At 35.1% G+C, this 24,136-nt stretch overlaps 1 protein-coding gene across 8 annotated transcripts in view; it reads right to left on the reverse strand.

Annotated features, from left to right (window-relative positions):
- Positions 1-24,136, reverse strand: part of si:ch211-200p22.4 (phosphatidylinositol-binding clathrin assembly protein) — a 101,473-nt gene that overhangs the window by 13,934 nt on the left and 63,403 nt on the right. For 3 of the 8 annotated variants that reach the window (XM_056461281.1, XM_056461275.1, XM_056461278.1), the window contains 6 exons: positions 20,974-21,107; positions 17,590-17,687; positions 13,411-13,527; positions 6,941-7,072; positions 6,641-6,671; positions 6,414-6,564 (listed from right to left, as the gene is read on the reverse strand). In XM_056461281.1, the coding sequence (XP_056317256.1) occupies positions 6,414-6,564; positions 6,641-6,671; positions 6,941-7,072; positions 13,411-13,527; positions 17,590-17,687; positions 20,974-21,107 (663 nt within the window). The remainder of the gene's footprint in view (positions 1-6,413; positions 6,565-6,640; positions 6,672-6,940; positions 7,073-13,410; positions 13,528-17,589; positions 17,688-20,973; positions 21,108-24,136) is intronic. The other 5 variants (XM_056461280.1, XM_056461277.1, XM_056461276.1 and 2 more) reach the window with 3 other exon arrangements.

Here is a 24,136-nt window from a genome sequence, read left to right on the forward strand (position 1 = left end):
GGGTTGGTCCATTCAGTATATGCAACACTGCACAACACTGGAGCAAGAAAATATATAAATAACTGATAATTGATGTTCCGGTTTCCAAACACTAAACTGCATAATGCGTCAAATAAAACTTGCCTACAGCAAATAAATAACATGGCATCACAGGCTCACTGTCATCTGTACACTAACATTCAAATTCCTCACTTCCTAGCTGGTAGATTTTAAGAGTCAATTGCAAAAGGATGGTATCAAATCCATCCTCCTTATTTCTTCATGCAGTTGGGTTTGTACATTCTATGCAACAGCATAAAGTTAAAGTAAACTTTTTGGATGGAAGCATAGCTAGTGACGTCTTGTGCCTTACATTCAAAGTGCGTGAGACTGACCTTTGTTTTTTATTGTATTAACTAATGGAGCTGTGTGAATTATGACCCATTTTAGGGATAGTTAAGATTTTAATTAAACAAGAGCAACATACTGTATTTCTGAAGATGCCACTACTTTCAGTGAACAAGTATCATGTGATCAAAACCACACATTGTATCATGTCGTCATACTCTTGAAGTTACCTTTTTACTCTAATTTAATATAAAAAAAATAAAAAGACAATAATAATAAATTGAAAACATACAGTTTAAGTCAGAATTAATAGCCCCCCTGAATTATTTTGTTTTTCTTTTTTTAAATATTTCCCAAATAATGTTTAACAGAGCAAAGAAATTTTCACAGTATGTCTGATAATATTTTTTCTTCTGGAGAAAGTCTTATTTGTTTGATTTCGGCTAGAATAAAAGTAGTTTTAAATTTTTTAAACAACATTTTATGGTAAAAATTATTAGCCCTTTTGAGGTATACATTTTTTTCGATAGTCTACAGAACAAACCATTGTTATACAACAACTTGTCCATTTACCCTAACCTGCATAGCTAACCTAATTAACCTAGTTAAGCCTTTAAATGTCACTTTAAACTGTATAGAAGCGTCTTGAAAAATATCCAGTCAAAAATTATTTATGGTCATGGCAAAGATAAAATAAATTGGTTATTAGAAATGAGTTATTAACACTATTATCTTTAGAAATGTGTTGAAGAAATCTTCTCTCTGTTAAACAGAAATTGGGGAAAAATAAACTTCAACTAGATAAAACTAAATTTTACAATATTACCCATTGACTTTACTTTCTATCAAATACATTCTGCCTCCATAAAAGTCAGACTTTCGTTAAAAAGCCTGAAAAAGCATCAATTTTTTTCTTGCTGACAAGCATGTGTATTTATCGGTTTTGAATCGTAAGCAGGTTACGTAAAACGCAGCCCTCAAACACACACGTTTGCACAGGTCTGGTTTGCAAGTCAAAGCTGCAAAAGACGAATAAATCAAATGCTACAGAAAGGGCATGACAGACCGAACAAACATCTAGATGTCACTGGAAAAATCAACATATGACATTTTCTGCATTTATCAGGGGGTGTTTGAAGTCAGAGTATGAGTTTTCATTCCCTTTACACAGTGTGTGAAAATTGCTTTTGGGCCACACTGCTGGAATGGAGGGCTCAGACATCAAACTATTGTTTTTTAATTAGTCTCAAGAGCACACCAAGCATAAATAGTCACTGTGGTAAACAAGCTCAAGCAAAAACAAAAGTGATAAAATACACATTTGCATTGTGTATAATGCATAAATATAAACCAAACTGACCAAGCACCATGTATACTAACAGCTCTGCCGTTGTCTATTACTATTACTAAAACCTAAGCACGTACTGATATTTAAAAAAAGGTTTTGTGGTACAGTGGTAAGTCATGTTATGCTTTTGTTTTGTATTATATCGTTGCAAATGAAATAAAATAATTTAGTTGACAAAATAGATTAATTTCTATTAATTTTTCTTATTTGGTTTGATGTGTGTATGTGTGTGTGTGTGTGTGTGTGTGTGTGTGTGTGTGTGTGTGTGTGTGTGTGTGTGTGTGTGTGTGTGTGTGATATAACAGAATTACATTTACATGATGTATAAATATAGTAACTAGAAGCTTTTCAACTTGATCAACTGAACATTTCATCCATAATTCATTTTATCGACACTGTAACTTACTGAAGCAAATAGTCGAAGATAGAAATCAAGAAATAAGCAGTGGAGAAGGAGATTGTGAAAGAGAATGAAATGAGAGAGGGAATAAGAGAGAATCGATCCCTCTCAAATGATACTCAAGAGAACAGAACTGTCAGTTTTATAGGAGGTACTTACATAACTAGTATAGAACATTCCAGTCTGCTGGGTTAAGCACAAGAAAGCAGATAGAGATAGAGAGAGAGAGAGAGAGAGCGAGAGAGAGAAAGAGACAGAAACATACAGAGAAGGCATAGCGAGAAGATGTGAAGACGTTACAGGCCAAAGCGATGCAGACCACAGAAAAGGTGGAGAGAGACAGACAGAGAAAGAGAGAGACATTAAAGGTTAGTCATTCACAGACATCTGCTCTCTCTCTCGAGAAAAGACAGCCCATAAACATGTAAAAACAGTGAAATTGGCTCATCCCCTTCCTGTCTCCCAACACACTCACACCTCACCTGTATGACCGGATCAATACATGCACACACAAAGAGAGAGAAAACAGGAAGTAAACAGACTCACACTCATATTTCCTGAAGCCAGAAGAGCAAAGTGGAACTCAAACACGTTATGTTGTTAAAATATATGAAGCCTGGATACTGAATTGTGAGTTGAATTATAAACAGTACTTTACTATAGATCATTTTGCGTTTAGGTTAAAAAGTGAAGACAATTCTAAAGCAGCTTAGCACAATACTATAGTACTAGGGATGTGTTACTGTATCCACTTGTTAAGTCGTGACGAATGGAATACCGTTTCCGCATCCAAGCCGCTACTCATTTGAATTGAGAAAATATTCATTTATGACCACTTTTTAGTCAGATCACACATTAAAGTGAATTTTATATAAAATCATGATGTGATATATATATATATATATAAATAAATATATTTATATATATAAAGATCGTGATTTCAAAAGAATTACATAACGTTGCCAAGGTTTATTATTACCATTTGTTGAGTCTCCCCATACAGTTTGATAGAGTGCTTGTACCCGGAAGCCACTTCACATGACTTTACACTTAACAAGCGGATATTGAGGTGTGCGTTATTAAACAATATCTCAATTCTTACTGCAAATGTTTTGATTGATATGAAAACTAAACTAAATATGCTGTTTTCACTGATATAGTCATTGAATCATTCATTCATTCAAATGGTTTGCGCAAAATGACATTGTTTTCGGAAACAAAACAACTCTTAATGATATGAATCATCAAATTGTTATATTTATCTCACTCCATTTGTTTGAAAGCAGATTTGTTTAGGAACAAAGCATTGCAGTGTTGCTTGAAAATGATATATATACATACACATACACAAACACACACATATATATACACATACAAACTTCCTATTTACTATTAACTATTTTTATTGATTTAACAGAAAAGAAATAGAAAACATTGAGTCTAAAATGTAACTCAATCAGCATTAACTGCATTGTAATGTAATGTGTGTATTTATTTAGCACATTTATTGTGTTTGGCCATACACCTAAAGCACTTTACAATTATGAGGGGCATCTCTCCCCACCACCGCCAGTGTGCAGCATCCACTTGCATGATGTGACGGCAGCCACAGGACAACGGTCACCACACACCAGCTATTGGTGGAGTGGAGAGACATGGATAGAGCCAATTCGGTGAATGGGGATGATTGAGAAGCCATGATGGTTAAGGGATACAGGAGGTTACACCCCTCTTTATGAAAAGTGCCATAGGATTTTTAATGACAACAGAGAGTCAGGACCTCGGTGTAACATCTCATCCAAAAGATGAATGTCTTTATAACTGAATCAATAAGTAACTTGCTGAATAAACTTTACATCTACAAATATGCTCATGTTAGGTAAATCATCATGCTTGTTTAATATTACATAACTTATAAATATTATATCTCATAAATATACAAAATAAAACCCCATGGACATTTTCTGTGTTAATAACTTAATTATGCTCATTTAACTTGCTTTCCAAAAGGTTTCATAATGCATTGAATTCATTAGGCTCTCAAAATGCATTCATGTTTTCTATGCGAGTGAGAAAAATGTCAGCTTGCTTATTGTTAGAACAATTATGATATTAGCTCAGACAATCAATAATGCACACTCTAATAAATAAATGGACATGACATATTGAGTGTAAATTGTGTTATGTGAAACGACTAAAGTGTGAAAATAAAAATAATAAAAAAAGACAAAAACAGTAAGAAAGCCATTAGCCGCTCACATTTACAGTAAGTGTCTTTATATAAAACATTTTGATTGCAGAAATAGGCAAATGACTGATAAGGACCATTTTTTTCTAACTGTAATTCGTAAGGTGTATCAAAAACAAATGTTTGGACATACACTACCTTAAAGAAATACAAGTCAGAGAGAGAAAGATTTGAGTTTATTGCCATATTTCAGCTTCTCTAGCTATGTGAAGGCAAAAAAAAAAACCACTAAGTTTACCACATTTTACAAATATCGCTTTTCTATAATTATCAAAATATTCTAACAATTAAAAGTCACAACAGCAATAAATAATCTACAAGATAAAATACATAAATAAGGATAATAATAATATACAAGATAAAAATCTAAAACCTCTTTTAAGGTTTACTTTTGATAAAAATTTCATTCAATTTAAAATCTCTGCAGATAAAAATTGTTAATGGACTACACTAAAACACTAAAAACACTAAAAATAACACCTTCCAAAGAAATATGTTGAACAGTTTGGTTTCTGTTGCAATAGTGACATTTTGGCAAATACAAGTCAGTAGAAATTTTTTTTTTATTAAAAGTTCCAATTAGTAAGGACGCGTCTATTTTTTTAAATCATCGATGACAGTAATGCCGAGTTCAGACTTTCAAAGTGGTCACGATTTTCAAAGTGGTCACGTCACAGATGGGGTAGCATTCTGTCGGTGCTGTTTACACTGTAGGATGGATCAGTGACAGGGGGATTTCACATTGCATGGCATTACAATAGGAAAATCGCAGAACTTTGTCTTAGTCCAAAAACTACCAAACGCATGCGAGAAATGACATGGAAACAACGCAAGGTCACATATATTTTGTTATTAGCTACATAATAAGAAAGAAGCCTTTAGTAGGGTAGAAAATGTACTTATTTTGCTCACCTGGCCTTTGAAGGCAATTGGTAATTTCTTTACAATTTTTTTTCTTTTTTCGACCAAGACCTGATCAGATGCTCAGATGACAAGTCAAACAGACACAGGCGCTCCTGCTAAATTTACACAATTTTTTCCTCCATTTCTTGGGTCCAAATAGCCTGAAAAGAAGACTGTTTAATTCCCCCACCCTCCCGCAGGCCTTCAGATACTCATAGTGGATGCTGCTCTCTCATTGGCTGTAGGTAATCACCGATGTTATTTTCAATCTGACCACATTTCATACGGCATAATTTGAATCACTGACAGGCCCAGATGTTTAGCATGCCAAACATCTCACGGGTGTCTGCGACTCATCAGCGATTCTCTCAGATCACGTCTTTGATAGTTCACACTGTGTGATTGTTACTCACATGAACAACACTGATTTGCCTGTGATTTTAGGCATTTGTTAGCAATTTCAAACTTGTTAGCAAAATCAAAACTTGTTGGCGAGTCAAAATCGGGGCTAAGATCGTGCAGTCTGAACTCAGCATAAGCTTTACCCTGTCATTAAAGATTTCAAATGCAGATCTTTTGAAGAATTCTGAAACAATATTGGTAAAATTGTTTCTTAAACTCCAAATCAACATATCACAGTGATTTCTAAAGGATTATGATGACTACTGGAAAGAAGATCTAAAGTTATAATCAAAATAATAACTGAAACCTGTTACTTTAAATCGTAATATTTAGCAATATTACTTTTTACTGCATTTTAATCCCCTGAATGGTTGTAAAATATTTAGAAAAATCTTACCAACCACAAACTTTTAAAATGCCTGTATAATAGTGCATTTCTGTGTAAATGTTTGGTGTTTGCCCTGCTACATTCATTGAATCATTTACTCAAATCATTTGTGCAAAATGACTGATTCTATTAGAGAGAAAAAACACATGATGTCTTTATCAATAATTAATTATAAATCAATAAATTGCTACATTTGTCTCACTCTGTTTGTTTAAAGCAGATTCAATATTACTTTTTTATGCATTTTGATCAACTAAACGCAGCTTTTGTAAACTGTTTTGAAAAATCTTACCAACCGCAAACTTTAGAAAGGTAGTGTAATCATAGTTAAATGTTTGTATAAGAGTGTGTTAGTGCATTTTCATGTGTGTGTGTGTGTGTGTGTGTGTGCACCTACCATGTGTGGCACGGGCATGGCAGCAGGTGGCATAGCAGCAGGTGGCAGGGGGGCGGGGCTCCAGGCAGTAGTGCTGCTCATTGTCTTTGACTGCCAGTTAGTGCCACCAGTCAACTTCTTCTCTCCAGGCTGAGTCCACTGCATATCAGACCTGCAGGCAAAGAGAGTCAAACCCTGCCTTGTTTCTCAAGCAGAAATTATTCAGCCAATTAAACAGAAACCCTCACTTTTTGCCTGGTGTTCCCCCAAACTGCAGATCTAAAAAGAGAGAACCAAAACACACTGTTAGCATGGCCTTACATCAGCATTACAGCACTGGAGGCATCAGAGATGTATTTATTTCCCCAAAGCTGGCTTTAATTCATCTCTGTCCAACACCCACACACATACATACACTTGGCATCTCACACCATATGGCTGCTGACGCTCCGTTCAGTAGAGTAGCACAAATGCAATTTGAAGGTCAGGGACTGGTGACCGGGTAAATAAAGAAAGCCACACAAAACAGACAAAATAAAGAGACTCACTGCCTACAAGGTTGGCCAGAGATGAGTCCAGGTCATTGGCCAACAGTTTACCGCCTGTATGATGGGGCATGACCGGCGTCTGACTGTGAACTGTCACCGTAGGCTTCAACAAGTCTCCTGATGCATCATAGCCTGACAAAGAAAAAACTGAAATTGCATTTTCTTGTGCTAAATTCATTAAGATATTATGAAAGTGAAAAAAACAAAACAAAAAAAAAAAAAGATTTTTTTTCTTGCAGACCAGCACCTGACCAGATGTGATGCACCAAGCAACAAGCAACAGATGCTTTTAAGGACATTACATTGTACATTTGGATTCTATTTCTGTTTGTTTACTTATTTTAAATGAACTGGATATCAGTTAGACTTGACATAACCAATTTTGCTACTGTTTGTTGATAAAGGATGCACTGAAATTAAATATCCAGGCTGAAGCTGAAACCAAACATTCAGGATGACTGAAAAAACAAAACCAAAAATTACAAAAATTATTTTTTTGCATAATTGATTGCAATAATATCTGACTATTTAATGGGGTATATGCACAGCTAGTGTTTTTCAGCCAAAGATAAACTTCCGGTGAAAGGTTTATGTCACTTATTTCAATTCCATAAAGTTCCATTTACAGCATCGGTGTTGTAATGTAATTAAAATATAATCAGTTAGCCAAAAAAGCAATTACAAGACACCGATTACTTCCTGAATTATCAACTATGCAAGAATGGCAAGAAACAGTATATAATATTTATGTGATGGGGAAAAAATTGCATTCTTCCTTCGACTCCAAAATAACGTATTTAGAATTATCTGGTCCAAGTGGACTGAATACATTCAGTTTTGCTCCAGCCTATCTTTGTAGAAGTATAAAATATTACTAGCTAATTCCCATCCACAAAACAAACATTTTACAATTTATCACCCATTGCTCTCCCCCTCTTAATCTTCACTTAACTTTAGTTCAGTTATTATCAGCTGTAAATTCCTAATGTAAAGCGAATAAATAAAGATTCAACCCTCTCTGACCAATGTATATTTAGTTATTAATATTATTTATGTTACCATTTTATTGTTACTGTTATTTTCATATATTTTATCTAATGAAACTTTTGTTTTGTATTGTGAATTAATTTAGATGTTCAAGTGTAAAATTAGATGAAAGACTGTGTAAACAGTGTCAGGAGCAGCAGGCAAGTGCAGAAACTCCATTGAAAATACTGGGGTTAAATAAATTTCCATATTTAAATACATGGTGAGAAAAATTGGAATTTTATGTCGTTTCTCATCCGGTCTGAGACGGTCTGCAAGTATGAGCACAGTGAAAACAGCATTTTTATCAAAAATATCACAAAAAGAGATTTTTTAAACAAAAAAAAATAATATTTTCCCCATTCAGGTCTTTTCAATTAAATCATTTGTTGTTTCCTTGTTTCTTTTTTTTACCAATATCCAAGTAACTTTTATTATAGACAAAATTAAAATTAAAGTATTAAAGTATTAAACTCAGCAGCTGTTGCATATAAAATAAATCATTAAGCTTAATTATATTCTAAAATCTATTTATTTTATTTAAATAAAACAAAAAACAGGCACAACACAGAAAAGGCCCACAAAAAATTATTCACTGATCATTTGATTTCAGTTCATGTGACCAAAAATTTAGGTGCATTTCAGGATGTTTCATTATCCATTTAAGGTGGCTATTTTATTTCTATTTTAAGGTTTGTATCTTCAGTATTTTTGGGACAAAGTTTCACTATTGGGATTTGGTCTGAAAAAAAAAAAAAAAAAACTAATTCTGTGCATCCTAATGTTAATGGCGGTTATGCTAGAGCTGCAAAAAGCACAAAATTGAATTTATATCCGTATCCGATCAGTCTTGAGGAAAGTAAAAACAGGATGCATTTATCACAACTCATTAAACATCAAATTCACTCTTGATGGATGTGAAAGTGTCACATTGTGCAGTTGTTACTCTTTCGTGTGGACACACAAATTGTTTTGTTGCTAGAAAGTTGTGGCATCAGGTCTGGTTAGGATGTAAGTGTTAAAGCACAGAGACAGAAGTGAGGCGAGAGAAAGCGTGCCGAAGTCCTGCTGATGTTTATAATGATGCAACCAGCAGGAATGAGCCTCTGTGAAGACAGTCACAGCATGACAAAAGACCCACAGAGATCTAGAGCAGAACACGAGGTCAGGACTGGAGGAATCACCCTGAGATCTGAGAGGGAATAACACGGCAGGGGTGCGTAACCAAACTGGAAATCTATGTCATCCCCTTTTAGTCTCATTTGTCTCTTTATAGAGGCATTTAAGCCAACATGAAAGCAAAACGTTGGCCCGGTTTAGTCTCCTAATAAACACTTCTGGAATTATTGTGGGTGTTTAATCAGTGTCATTTCAAAATGAAAAGAGTCTTTATAATATTTTAATAACATTTTAATAGTAAAATACTCTCTAATGGATAATGTACACTACTGCGTTGAGTGATTGGCGTGACCCATTCCGCCTGCCTTGCACGTCTGCGTGCTGTTTGCGTTGCTCTGCAATAACACTTCTGAAACGCTAGCTGGCAGTAGGTTTTCATGTTCCTCTGTGTCGAGTTTCTTTGAAAGTGTTTTGTTTTTTCTGAACGCTACCTTAATGTAGAAGTAGCTAAAACTCACTCATTCAGAGGCTGGAACCAGCATGCAACATCTTAAATCATAAGGTAAACACAAAAAAGTTTACATCTGGGGTCTTCGTTCTTCGCACCTCGCTTATGATCTAAGATGATTTGACAAATCCAGGATCTTTTAATCTTGATAACCGATTTCTGGCTAATTTGGTTCTTCAAACAAGTTCAGGAATCACACTGAAAAAAGTGTTGCATGCAAAACTGTTGCAAATTTATTTGTGTTGAATTTAAACAAAGAAATTAAATTGAGCAATGTTCAACTTAATTTGTTTGTTTAAATTCAGCCCAAATAAATTGTTTACAACCACTTAACTTAAAAAAACTGAGTAAATCAAGGAATCATCTTTGAATAATTTTTTTCAGTGCAGATTAAAATGTCTGGATGAACTGATCTATAGGAACAGATCTGCCAATCCTCAAAATCATGATCAGCAATGCAACGAGTGGCTTACGGCACAGCAGCAGAATGACATCATCTGATAAATTGTCCATGCGAGCAAAATTACATAAAATTTGTAATAAATGGTTTGTTAAATATGATACGCAACAACTTTCCACATTTGTTGTGGGCTGCAGGCTTTACACTTTCATGTGCCAAGATTGTTCAGCAATTGATTTAGTTTTACATTTAGAGCGGATTTTAAAAAAGCATTTTGATATCTGTAAGGGTGTCTGCAACTTTTGCAAAGCATCAAATCACTGTCATATTACCTGTCAAAACTTGCTTGACTGCATAAATTATTATTATATATAAAAAATAAATAAATAAAAAACAGTCGAATATTGTGCATGTCTATTATCATACACAAATTGTACTAAAGCTGGTACCTTAAAATACGCATTTGTATCTAAAAAGTCCATATTAATAAATGTTCACTTTGAACCTCTTGGGGAGAATCACCCCGTGTCTTTGTACATTTATTTCAGAGTGCAGATTACATTCGTTTTATTTACTTGTATATAAATAACTTTAACCATTTACTATTTTCCCAAGTGTATATACCTACTATGCTGTAAGAAAATATCAGCATTCAGTACATACGGTACTTTCAGTATTCCCTTTGCTTGAAAAGACCCGATCTAATCCTGTTTATATGAAATAAGCTGCTGTTTCCAAGCACGTTTGAGCTACTAGAACTGTTGTTATGACAACAACTTTTTTTGAAGAAGAAGAAGAACAAAATGATCCTGGATCGAGTCAAATCATCAATAACTAAATCCAGCTAATGGAGTAATCAGTGCACAAAAAAAAAATATGTTAAAAAAAAAAAAAAAAAAAAGACGCCTGGAGCTCCTTCACAGGACTCAACACTTGTAAACAATCACTCCATCGGGCTCATGGCACACAGCAACACTCAAACTCATCACCGCTACCAAGCCGACCGATCACAAGGCTTGCCCTACACATCGTTGCAATGTGTAGTTACATTTTTTGAGGGATGCGCGTCAGCCCCGGCGAGGGGTATTCGACCGCACGAAGGCTGCGCCAGACCATACGTGTGTGCTTGACGCAGAAGTATAAATCGGCCTTAAGCCAAACTTGAACTTCAGCATCCACTTTAAAAATATTAATAAAAATTCTCAATTCTTTTGTGAAATTTCAATTTCATACGGTGAATACCTGCTTCCTTCATAAGCCTCAAATCACAAAAGTAAAATACTAAACAGAAATATGGTTTTTAATATTAACTAAATTATGTAAACTAATCATGACCTGGAGAAGAAAAATAACTCCGGTAACTAAAATAAAGCTTATAATAAAATATGAACTTTAGACTTTTTGATTTAAAAAATTTAAATGTTGCATTTGCAAACATATAGCAGAAATTAAAATAAAATTCAAAAGTTCAACTTAAACTTAAGTTAGATTTAACAGGGAAAAAAAAAAAAACTAAGGATTTTTATTAAGCTTTTTACTTTTAATGCTAATTTTAGGTAAAGTCCCCAAGAAATCAAAACTAACCATATGATTTTGTTAGCTGCTAGTTTTGTGGTGAACAATTCATCCATGCTTGTAATTAAGGGAAAAAAATTGTTTGCCCTTCTAATCTTTAATTGAAATCTGAAAACGTACTTCCTGGGTTTTTTTTTTCTTCAGTTAAATTGTCAGATTATGTATATCTTGGGAGTGGCTAACACATTTTATCACGTTGCTTCAACTGTTTTGACAACAAACAGAAACGGTGAGGAGAAGGAGTCTGTTAGGTTCACTTTCCCAAACGATCTGAATGAAACGCCTACTTTACTACATCCAATCAGCTAGCAGTAAAAAAATAAAAAAAATTAAAAAAAAAAACAAGCTACGCCCACGGTTTTCTCATTCAATATTCAGTTTTTTCTAAGAACAGTGTCACAATACGAAAAATAACGATCACAGCTTCCGGTTCATGGGGACTTTAAAAAGATAACTGCATATACAGTTGAGGGCAACATTATCAGCCCTACTGTGCAATATTTGTTCTTTTTCAAATATTTCTCAATTGATTAAGAAATTTTTCACAGCATTTCCTATAATATTTTTTTTCTGGAGAAAACCTTATTTGGTTTATTTTAGCTAGAAATAAAAGCAGTTTTTACTTTTTTTAAAACCATTTTAAGGACAATATTATTAGCCAGTTAAGCAATATTTTTCCGATTGTCTACAGAACAAACCATCGTTATACAATGATTTGCCTAATAACCCCAACCTGCCTAGTTAACCTAAATAATCTAATTAAGCCTTTAAATGTTACTTTAAGCTGAATTCTAGTGTCTTAAATATGTCTGATTAAATATTCTGTACTATCATCATGGCAAAGATAAAAGAAATCAGTTATTAGAAATCAGTTATTAAAACTATTATGTTAAGAAATGTGTTGGAAAAAAAATCTACTCTCCATTATACAAAAATAAGCAATACACATATGCAATAATAAAACCTCCCTGTTGTGAATGTCAGATTTTCAGACAGCTGATTGGTGATGTTTCATTAACTGAAGAGGCCACTGATGGCTGGTCTTCAAATGGTAAATGGCACGGGGCATTTTGCTAATTCTTTTAGCAAATGAGAGAACCGAAAGTGAGAGAGACGGTCTGCTGACACATGCCATATTTATACACTTCGACTTCCTGCTTCGCCAGCAGGAACAAGGAGGCCAAAGACCAAAAAAAAAAAACCACACACACGCACAATTACATTCACCACATCAGATCAGCCATCATAACCAGGAAAGAGAGCAGAAGAGAGTGAAAGGGTTGAGGAGGGAGAATAATGAAACAAAATATGCTAGAAAAAGGAGGCCAAGGAAAGAAAAGAGAGGAAGGAAAAAGAGAAAGAGTGTATCATAAGAGGAAAGAGTGTGTGTGTGTGTGTGTGTGTGTGTGTGTGGCTGTTCTGAGTTCAGATAAGGAGTGTAACGACAAGCGATTAACAGATGGAGAAAAATGCTAGTCAGCACCATGCCTCCTCTCACACACACGCGCGCACACACACACACAGACAGACAGAGAGGATGGATGAAGGGATGATAACAGACCCTCCAAATCCACTGAGCAGTGAAGTGAACGAGTAAGAAAAAAGAAAAAAGCATTAGCGACTGCCCAAAGATCATTTCCAATCTCTCGGGCAGGTGCTGCATAGTTTGTTTCAGCGTTCAGCAAAGCTCCACAAACTCGCCATACAGCAAAAACCAGCAGAAGAGTTTTACTTTCAGGTGAAGGTTACTTAGTTTTGCAGATATTAAGCACTGCAGCAAGGGTCAGATCTTTAGAGATTAATAAGCGCAGTTATTAATAACACACTCGGGAGACAGTTTACCAGCTGAAGGCTTCACGTCAGTATTGGAAGCTTTAGTCCCAAATACAGCATCAAAATCTACATTCATGGTGGGCATGGAAGTCATGGAATGAAGAGTGCTGCTCTCTACACCTACACCTGCTCTCACACACACACACACATATACACACACAGGAATAAATAGGAAAAACTATAAAACAGTGATGCACAAACTCAAAACAGTTTTTTAAAATGAAATTCTAAATCTCATTAGACGCACAGTATAGCCAGCATGTGTTTGTATTTGGGGTTCAGTAAATTCTTTATGGCTTTGGGAAAAATTTATATTTTGATACTGTAGTGTTTGATACTGTAGTGTTGAATATTGTTTGGAGTGCATTACAATAAGCATGTGACAGTATTAGAGAGTGTGAAGTGTTTCAATAAATGCTTCTTTTGAATTTTCTATTTAACAACATTAGTAACACTTTATTTAAGGTCACAATTCACACTTTAAACAAACCAACAACTAACACTGCTAGCTTTATAAACTACTAATTAGCTGTTTATTAATAGTTAGTAAGGTAGAAGTTGGGTTTAGGTTTTGAGCAGGATCCAGAATATGTAGAATAAGATCATACTTTATAACTACTAATGAACTGTTAAGATCTCAATAATAGGAAGGTAATAAGCCAGTAGTTAACATCATGAATTGTGATCTAAACTGAAGTGTTACAGATTACTTTCAACCACAAAAAATGAAACAACTTGACACTTCATGAGCTCTTTTACTGCACATCAGTCATTTCTAAATCTGATTCTAGTGCTGCACAATTCATTAAAATAAAACCATAGTTACTTATTAAATCACTAGATTAATACACTATTTAAACATGCTAGTTTTAGCAACAGCAGGTTTTTTCTCCATCACCAGGTTACTTAACAGCAAAATGGCACGTATGAGGGGTCATGGATTTAGAATTGAAATTTGACTTGATCTTTTGACAAAAATCATTTAATTATAAATCATCTTACATAATATAGAGCTCAAATAAACAATATTTTGAGCTATAAAATATGTAAGATGTTTTATAATAAATTATTATAGCCCAAAACTAAGCAGCCAAAAAGACAATATTAGATGCAATCACAGGACTTCTAATTACATACATTTGTATTTATCCATTTCATTTTATTTCCCAGGAATTTTTATATTTTTTTTAACAAAATGACCCATATACTCTTTTTAAACTAGCATCCATCAATTTTAATGCTTAAAACAACCAAGTATTCATCTTCAGTGCAGCACACCTATTAAAACTGTGTTCTTAAAACTGAGAAAGAGGCCTATAAATTCTAAATTATTTTTAATATAAGGGTGCTTTCACATCTGTGGTTCGGTTCATTTGGTCTGACCAAGGGCAACAAATGATACATTGTAGCATTTTTCTGCCGTCTTTGGGACATTTTCATACCACACTGATTGCTTTGGTACGAACCAGTTGAAAAGAACCAAAATGCAGTCATGTGACAAAACCCACATCACTCATTGGCCGGATGTTATTGTTATTGATTCGATTGGTCAGAATTAACGTGCAGGAAAATGTTAATGGAACTCCCACAAGTAAACAAACCGGCAAACACAAAACGTCGCTTTTTACTATGGAGGGTTGACTGCGCTGGCTGATTGTATCCCTGGTCATAGTATACTATATAGTTTCTACATCACTTTAGACAAACTATACATTTCAAGAATGAAGCGCAACTGCAGCTGGAAAACAATGATTTAATGCACTGAAAACGGCAAAGGCTCATCTCAAGTCACTTCAGGAGGAGGCGTGAATTAATTAATTTAGCTAAACTGCGACACCGTCATCTTTCGGAAATATTACCAATGGTCCATCAGGTAATGTTTTTCCCTCTCTCTCTCTCTCTCTCTCTCTCTCTCTCTCTCTCTCTCTCTCTCTCTCTCTGTTTAAACTTGTAGGTAAATCGTTGTCAACAAATATTTTCCTCCACATTCCATAATGCACAGCGCATCGGACTACGGCAGCTGGATTAGTCCAAAAAAGCTCAGTACTTTTTGCGGTTGGGTCTGTTTTAGTTCGGATCACGTTCTCACCACAAATGAACTGCTCCAGAGTTCGTTTGAAAGCGTACCTAGACCGCTTTTGGTGCGCACTTGAGTACGATTGATACATTCACACCTGCCCAAACGAACTGCACCAAGAGGGACTCTAGTGTGATTCAACCAAACTAAATAAGGCAGGTGTGAAAGCACCCTAACACTCTAAATCAGCTGTGTCCAAACTCCGTCCTGGAGGGCCGATCTCCTGCAAAATTTAGTTCCAACCCCAATCAGACATAACTGGGCTATCTAATTAAGCTCTTACTAGGTTTTTTAGAAACATCCTTGCAGTTATGTTGAAGCAAGTTGGAGCCAAAATCTGCAAGACACCGGCTCTATAGGACCGAATTTGGACACCCCTGCTATAAATTATTTTTAATGCAATAAATCATGCTAAATTATTATAAGTGGACCTCGGAGAAGACTTTAATATTCATCTATTCTTTAAATGGAATTTTAAAAAATGCAATTCATGGCCCTATTTAAATCATTGTGAAGTGTCTCAAAAAAATTGGCCAGTTAAATCAGAACTATTTACATGAAACACTAAACAATAAAGGCACAGTATGTAATTTTCACCACTAGAGGATGCATATTCACAACAAAATAAAAGTAGTTTGACATCATGACTGAGTGTGGAATCATGGGAGTTGTTCTCTTAATTACATGCTATGGGATTCCTGCAGAAATTATGTTCATCTAAAGTATTCAAAACTTATTAACATAGTAGTATAAAGCAGAGTAGAATGAGAACACTGAATTGCTAATGTGACATGAGTGGGATGCAGCACGAAGGTAGCAAAGCTTTTATTATGCAAGACGCCTTTTTTTCCCATCATGGTCATTTATCGTAATAAACACATTTCGGGTTCTGTTAAAATGCTCCTCTGTGCAGTCTAATAAAAAAGATCTTTTTTTTAAAGATTGTAATTGTAAGACATTACATATTGTGCCTTTAAAGTTTCTGATAACAGTTTTCATCCCACCGAGAATGTCATTAAATGGCTTGTGTGTCTGACAAAGTCATTATGCATAAATTTCAGCTGAAACGCTTCACACAGATGAAATTATTATGAATTCCTATTATGGTAGGATTTCTATTGTAAATAACAATATCCAGCTTAAATCTGTGCCTGTGGCTCTTTCTCTCCCCTCTCCTCATTACTCAGCAGCCGTACTCTTTTTTTTTAAGCACCTCATTGCTCCATCTGTCTGCATTGGGGTGTCTTTGCACTGTTAGTAGTATATGTGGGTCTCTGGAGACCTGAGTCTCGCTGTATGTCTGGCTAGCCCTCAGCACACCTGCCCACTAGCTGCAAAGCGCACGCTCCAAGTGCATGCTGTGACCTACAAATCCTGGCATAGTTAAGAGTCTGGCAGTGTGTCTACTCTCTGCACCTTGTGTCCTCAATTCACACTGCCCAGGCAGATGTGCTGAACTGCTGAAAATGAACCTTTGACACCAAGCACAGCGATAATCCCACAGCGGAACACCACCTAAATCGGTCATGCATCAGAATATCTAGAAAACATTGTTCTAATCCAAAACAATGGGATGGATGGGGATGGAAAGCACAAATGAAATGACACACTGGCTGGGTTGCAAAACTTGCGACCTACTCATCCAAACAGCACTCTAGAGAATCATGATGCTCTAAACTGCTGCCTACAGCCTTGTCCTAAATAGTGCACTTCTCAAAGTGTGTTTGCAAAGTCTCCAAATCATATTGTGTTTCTTTTGTCATTTTCTATAACTTCTGTTTATGGTCATGATGCACCTTTAATAATAGGTATTTTGGCAACGCAAATATCAAATATGTGAGTTTAAGTGTGCACTTAAAACACCCCAAGGGCTTAATGGCAGCATTTGAGACAGGGCTTATAAAAAACACCTAGAGTATTTGAAACTGCCGATGTAGGAATGAACTAGCAAGCAAACTAATAATTAAACCAACATTTACTGCAAGTTAACAAAGGATTGATCTGTTCTAATGATTTTTCTGGGACTCAATTAAAGGTCAGCGGTCTAAAGTGGTAAAGCAATAGAGTGGGTGTGTGTGTCTGTGTGTGTGTGTGGGTGGAGTGGGTCGCACCTCCCCAGGCACTGCTGGCAGTGGAGATAGGAGTGCTCTGCACAGCAGGAACGAAGGCAGGCTGGAGGTCAAACAAGTCACTGGTGAGGTTTGGCATGCTGTAAAAGAAAAACTGAGTTAAGAACATGAGTAACATATACAATGCACCACAAAAAAAGCTCTATTTCACAGCTCTAGTGTACAATGTCTAGTAGTGAGCTAGTCGAAAATAACTAGACCGCGATTTTCAGTGGTTTCTAGATTTTGAGGCTGAGTGGCTTCATCATCACTCGAGATGGGGGAGAGAATTGAAACAGCAGGTATTGATGGTTGTGTCTTTTTTCTGTAGACGTCAACTAGTATTCACTTCACTCACACACACAAGCTATTTTTCATTCTTTGTGTTCAGTGAAGGCTTTGGTTGGCTTAGGAAAAGAATCTCAAGCAGAGGCTGATATATTTTCCCCTAAAAAGAGTCCAATGTTCTTATGTAGACTACATTAAGAGACAGCAGTGAGTTAACTGCACAGCTGTGGTTTGGTCTTTTGAAGTTGGCCCAGTTCTTAAAGATGGTACAAGGCGTTTTCATTCTCACCAATGGCACATTTGGATTAAACCACTAAGCAGCTCAGAGTCCAAAGGGAAAAAAAGGAAATGCTTCCAAAAACCATTAAAGATGCAACACTGGGTCTAGAGATCAGATTTTGATTGCCTGTCCACTTTAAACACTAACAAACTCGCATACTAAACATACTAGACATATTTTTTTATGCTAAATTCAACAAAAATAATGAAGCCAAGATGTCAATTAATTTTTGTTATAATATATTTATTTCTTTCATTATGTGTTTATTGACTGATGGATGTTTTGTTTCTAAATTTATGTACCTATATTTAAATTTAAAAGACTTGCCTGTTGTCTTGTGACTGAATGGTTGTTAGGTGACCGAAAATTAATATGAAGGGAGCGGAAGAGCATCGTGGTGTGGATGTCAGCTTGAACTGTGGCGTAAGAGAGATAATTTTCTCAGCTAACGTTAGTTGTTGAATAAAGAACTGAAGAGAGCTTATAACATCTATGTTCCTGTGTGGATAGCAATTTCCTCCTTGAGCATCACAAGACTGTTTTTTGCACTGTGCTTCCTAAATACAGCATTAGGCGGAGATCCGCGTGCTTGTGAACCGCAATTGTGCATAGTCAATGATCCCGGATGTCTCAGATAGCGGACTGAGAAACCAGGACATCTCAGTGGCTCCTCTGGCAGCAGTGGAGGTGACAACCCCTGTCAACTCTCTAATCCCCTCACATACTGTAGCTCCGGTTCTGAAGTATTCCCTGGGCTTCAGTAAAAGTGAACTGTTGTTTTTTTGGGCAAAGGGGCACAAGCACCGAGACAGGCCTGCAACACGGTTTATTTATTTATCTGTTGGTTTTATGTGGACTATATTTTTTAATTTTGCTAAATGCAATGTAGACTTTTGATGTTTACTTGAGTTGTGGAAAAAAAAAAAAAAAAAAAAGCTTTTGTTTTCTTTTGTTTGTGTACATTTGTATGCTTTATTGTTTTAAATATGGGAAGATAATTTTGCATCATATTGTTTGTGTTTATTATTTATCTGAATAGGTATCATGCTATGGGTTTCTTTTTGGGGTTAAGATTAGATTAGATTAGATTCAACTTTATTGTCATTACACATGTACATGTACAAGGCAACGAAATGCAGTTTAGGTCTAACCAGCAGTGCAATAGCAGCAAGTGCAGGATACAGGTATATTGTATATTAAACTATAGTTTAGAATGAATAAAAATCCAGGGCCCTTCGTAGGAAGAGGACACTTCAATAAAATGTGAAAGAATAATTACACTTGTAAATCTAAAAAATGATAATATTAAAGAGGGCAATTTCTTTATAAGCATACAACCTTCAAGTTACAAAGCAATGTCTGAGAAGAGTTTCATGTCAAAGAAAACAAACCTGACACAAACATTTCACATGATAAATGTTACAACGTTGCTGTTAGATAAGGGATCTAAAAGTATACCAAATCTAAAATTTTTCTATTTCTTGTCTGTCATCATTACTTCAAAATCTATAAACCTCACAGTTTGAAATAGTTCAATAAGAGTATTGAAAAATCATACTCATAAGTAAAAGCACCATTACTCACTAAAAAGACGCAGTGCAGTCTAAAATCTAGTGCAATCTCTCAGTTGTTGCAATTTTTGTATTTTCTTGAATAACTTTTTTCATGCTTGTACAGTCTACATGCTTACATTTACAAATCATCCACATCTTGAGGTTAGTCTGTCTGGTGTAGGGCTGTGCGATTAATCGAAATCAAATCGCAATTGCGATTAGCTAAATCGCAAGAGGCTGCGATATAAAATATGTATTATTTAAAGCATGCATGGCGTCTGTGTGTGACAGTCTTACTAGCCAATTGAGGGCACAAACTTTCATTCTGCCTAATCAGAATTGCACAACCAAACTCTGCGGAAGACCCACAATAAAAAACAAAAAACACAAACAGGAAAACGCGGACAAGTGGGATTATGGTGTCTGCCGTTTCAGAAGCATAAATAGGAATTCATACGAATTAATATCAAAGAAAAACAGGGTATCTTTAATATGGGAATATTCTAGTTTCAAAGTCACAAAAAATGTAAGTTTAATGTTTTAAAACTTTATGTGTATTTCACGTGCATTCACGGTTCGCAATGCAGGTATGTGTCAATTTATTTGTGTTTACTGTTTGCTCTAGGGAAAAACGAGTGTTTAATTTCTGAATGTTAAAAAACAAATTTGAATAAAGTTTAAGTTAATATCTTTTCAGTTCCTTTTTTTTAACAAACACTTTAACATTTTAAGCATTTTAACAGTAAGAAGCTATAATACAGACTTCCGAGCAGAAGCTTGAATACAAAATTAACTCGCTAATCAAATCGAAATCGCAATATCTATCAAAAAAAATTATTAATTAATAAAAAAATTTAAAAAACAATTAAATATTCTCCCCAAATCACACAGCCCTAGTCTGGAGTTGCTTTTTATAGGCACAATTTGATTAACCGAGAATCAAGAAATGGATTAATCCACTCAGGCAATCAAAACAAACAAACAAAAAACAAAAAAAAAATAAAGTTAAAGGAAATAGTGCCTTAAATCTACCAATTCTGCACTAAAGTAAAAGCACACTTTTTTAAAAACAACTTGGTAAAGCACAATTCCCGAAAAAAACTAAACAGTAACTTGAGTTTTTTTGTAATTCATTACACCACTGATTAACCCTAAACCTCCAAACATGTATTAACCCTGTGCATTATATAGTGTAGTAATAAGAAGGTGTTTTGTAATGCTGTTTGTTATAACATGTACTGCAGCCGTGTACAGTGTGTTAATGACCTGTTGATTGATGGTGGGCTTGTGGTGTTGGTGAAAAGGTCCACGTCTGCGCTGTGGTTGTTGGCACTGCCCATAGATTGTGTGCTGGGCGAGGCGGAGGGAGTCTGCATGCCGATCTCCTTTAGACGCTGGTTCTACCCAAACACACAACAACAGAAAAGAAGAAAAAAAACATTTAGAGAATGTGAAGCATGTAAAGACTGGGTTGTTCAGCTGCTTCCTCCTCTCCAATAGTCATTGGAGAGCAGGACAAAACAGAGCATTTCCTTCAGCTGAGCTCTGTGAAATCAGACAGATTACAGCCACTCAGGCAGCTCAAGTGCCAGTCAGCTACAGCTCAGACCTGCAGAGTGTGTGTGTCTGTAGTAGAAAGACAGTGAGAGATGATCTTCAGGGCAGCAGAAACTTCTACACACTGAACCAACTATACGAGCAGAAAAAAAAAATGTCGATAAATCATGCACTTTTCAAGCCAAGCAAGTGACTTGAGCAAAATTGCTTGACATTTGACCAGCCAAACCTAGAACCATGTCGGATCTGATATCTGGCCACTAGATGCAGTCTGCCGGTCAGTCTCTGAATCGGTGTATAACAAATCATTACTATTAGAAGAACAAAGATGAGAACACTAGTGTTCTTACCCCATTTAGCAAGAGTAGTAAAATTTAATACTTAATACCCTGACAGTCTATGTTAATAACCCACAGTATTTATAGGCCTATGACAACGTGTAATAAATTACTAATAAAAATCACTGAGTTTACAGTTAGACTGGATATGAAACTAGATCAAAGCGCAAAACAAGCTGTTTGCTAGCTAGCTGTTAATTTTATTATACTGTATACAGTAAAAGAAACACCATTACACAGTTTTAAAGCTACATTTTTTTAATGCTGCTTTTTAATGGATATGAGTAGGCCCACACGGAATCTGCACGCGCAGAATTCCGCAGATTTCTAGCCCATCATTAATTCTGTTTATATACTTGAGTAAATGTGTGTAAATTTATATTTATTCAGTTTAATTAATTAATTACAGTAATATTATTGACTAATATGAAAATGTTCATCTGATTTATGTACAATGCAGTTTGTACAGTAATATTTTCTGTCTTTTAGTATATATATATATATTTTATGATAGACTTGATTTGTTTACCAAATGAAGTAAATCTAATTGGATTTGCATTTGAAATATTAAATACAAGTTAAAAATATATTTTTATTTCACATATTAGGTTTTAGTTATGATGCTCCCAAAATAATTCCGCAGAAATCCACAGATTTTTACCAAAATTCACACCAGAAAAAACAAAAAACATCCGCAGATTCAGTCTGGCCCTAGATATGAGGAATGTAAACAAAAACAATGCCCCAACGCATTTCCTGTTGTACATTTTGTAATTTCTATAGCTTCCCAAGAATCCAAAAAGAGCCACATATTGATTAACCATGTTATGATAGCCGTTTTATCAAGTTATGATTGAATTGCCTCTTGTTACAGTTAACAAGCAGGAAATGTTCATGGGCCAATGACATGACCACATTGAAACCTCTATTGAAGCCTCTACTAAAAAATAATGATCAGTTTTCTTTACTGTGTAATATATGACAAAGCCAGTCAGCCACCATTGAAGACCAATTTTGACCCAGGAAAAACCCTGGCTGCATGATTATTTAATACTGGAGCTGCTATATGGCTTGGTGAATGTTTCAGGCAGTAAAGGCTATGATTTAATTATACAAGTATAAGCACTGCATGATTTAGTGTGACACAAAGCACTGTTTTGGCACGCAAGCAGCTGATGATCCAGTCTTTTCAGAGGCTTGCTATGGCTCGAATTAACTCTTTTGTGTATATATATATATAATTTTTTTTTTTTTTTTTTTTTAAGTAATTAATTAATTTATTTTTATTTTTTGTGTGTTCTTAAGGTCGATTTTGACATTTGAAAGCACAACAAACACCAGTTATTAGGGATGCTCCGATCGATTGGCTGGAGTTTAGTATCAGCCAATTATCACATTTTATGACTTGATCGGTACTCGCCAATCTCATGAACCAATCGCAGGTGTTTTGAATTAGATAAAATATCCTGGAAATCATGGAGATGAGAGTGAATTAGCAAGAGAACAGATTGCGAGAGGCACGGTGATGTTCTAAGCTTGATAAATAGCACAGTAAAGATATCTCCAGTGCATATCCCTGTCTCTCTCATCAAGCCATTGAGCTGCTGTGAGGCTGTCTGGAGCATAAGAGCTATGGTCACAGACGGGCAAAATATTGGAATGGCCTTGCAGGTATTTAGGCCTTTTAACATGCAAAAAAACTTAAAGTGCTGTGTTTTTGACTTTATCTATTATTTTCTGTAAAGCTGCTTCTGACCATGACATTTCTACACAAAACGGTTATAGGAGACATGTATAAGGGATTACATGGAACATCCTTCATTTCTTCTCTTAGGTAAGGAGAGATCTCCACTTAAGTATCATACTTATAAAGCTTGAAGTATCAGAATCGGTACTCCGTATCGGCCGATCACCATGACAAGGAATCGATTCTTGGTATCGGCTGCAAAGATCCTGATTGGAGCATCCCTACCAGCTATTTTTCTAAATGTATATGCTTACAAACCAAAACGTCGAAAGACTAACTATCAAGGGCTCTTTTCCAATCAAAATATAAGTTCATTTGTAAACTATCTGCAAATTAATAATAAATACAATAATAAACATTTGGATCATAATTTAACTAAATACCTAATGCTTTCCCTAAAAAAATGAAAAGATAAAAATACTACAGCTATGATATCATCATACATTTCTTGTCAGCCCTACAATTTATTTAGTTTATTTTTTTTAAATCTTAAAAAGTAAAAAAAATAAATTAATAATTAATTAAAAAAAAAATAAAAAAAAAAAAAAAAAAATCACAATACCAGTTTCTTAATTTAACAAAAGCATGCATCCCTACAGCAATTTTTGGTTTCTAAAGGAAGAAACAGATTAAAAACCTATTTCAGTAAAATAATAATAATTATAATTAGGGCTGGGCTAATAAACCCCAATTATATTGAATTGCGATAAAATTTATGTCAATAACAATGATAAGCTCTAGAACTTTTTACTCTATATTGATTAGGGGCCAATCACACAGCAGAAAT

Source organism: Danio aesculapii, chromosome 7 (genome assembly GCF_903798145.1).
Source record: "Danio aesculapii chromosome 7, fDanAes4.1, whole genome shotgun sequence".
In the NCBI taxonomy this organism is placed as follows: Eukaryota; Metazoa; Chordata; class Actinopteri; order Cypriniformes; family Danionidae; genus Danio; species Danio aesculapii.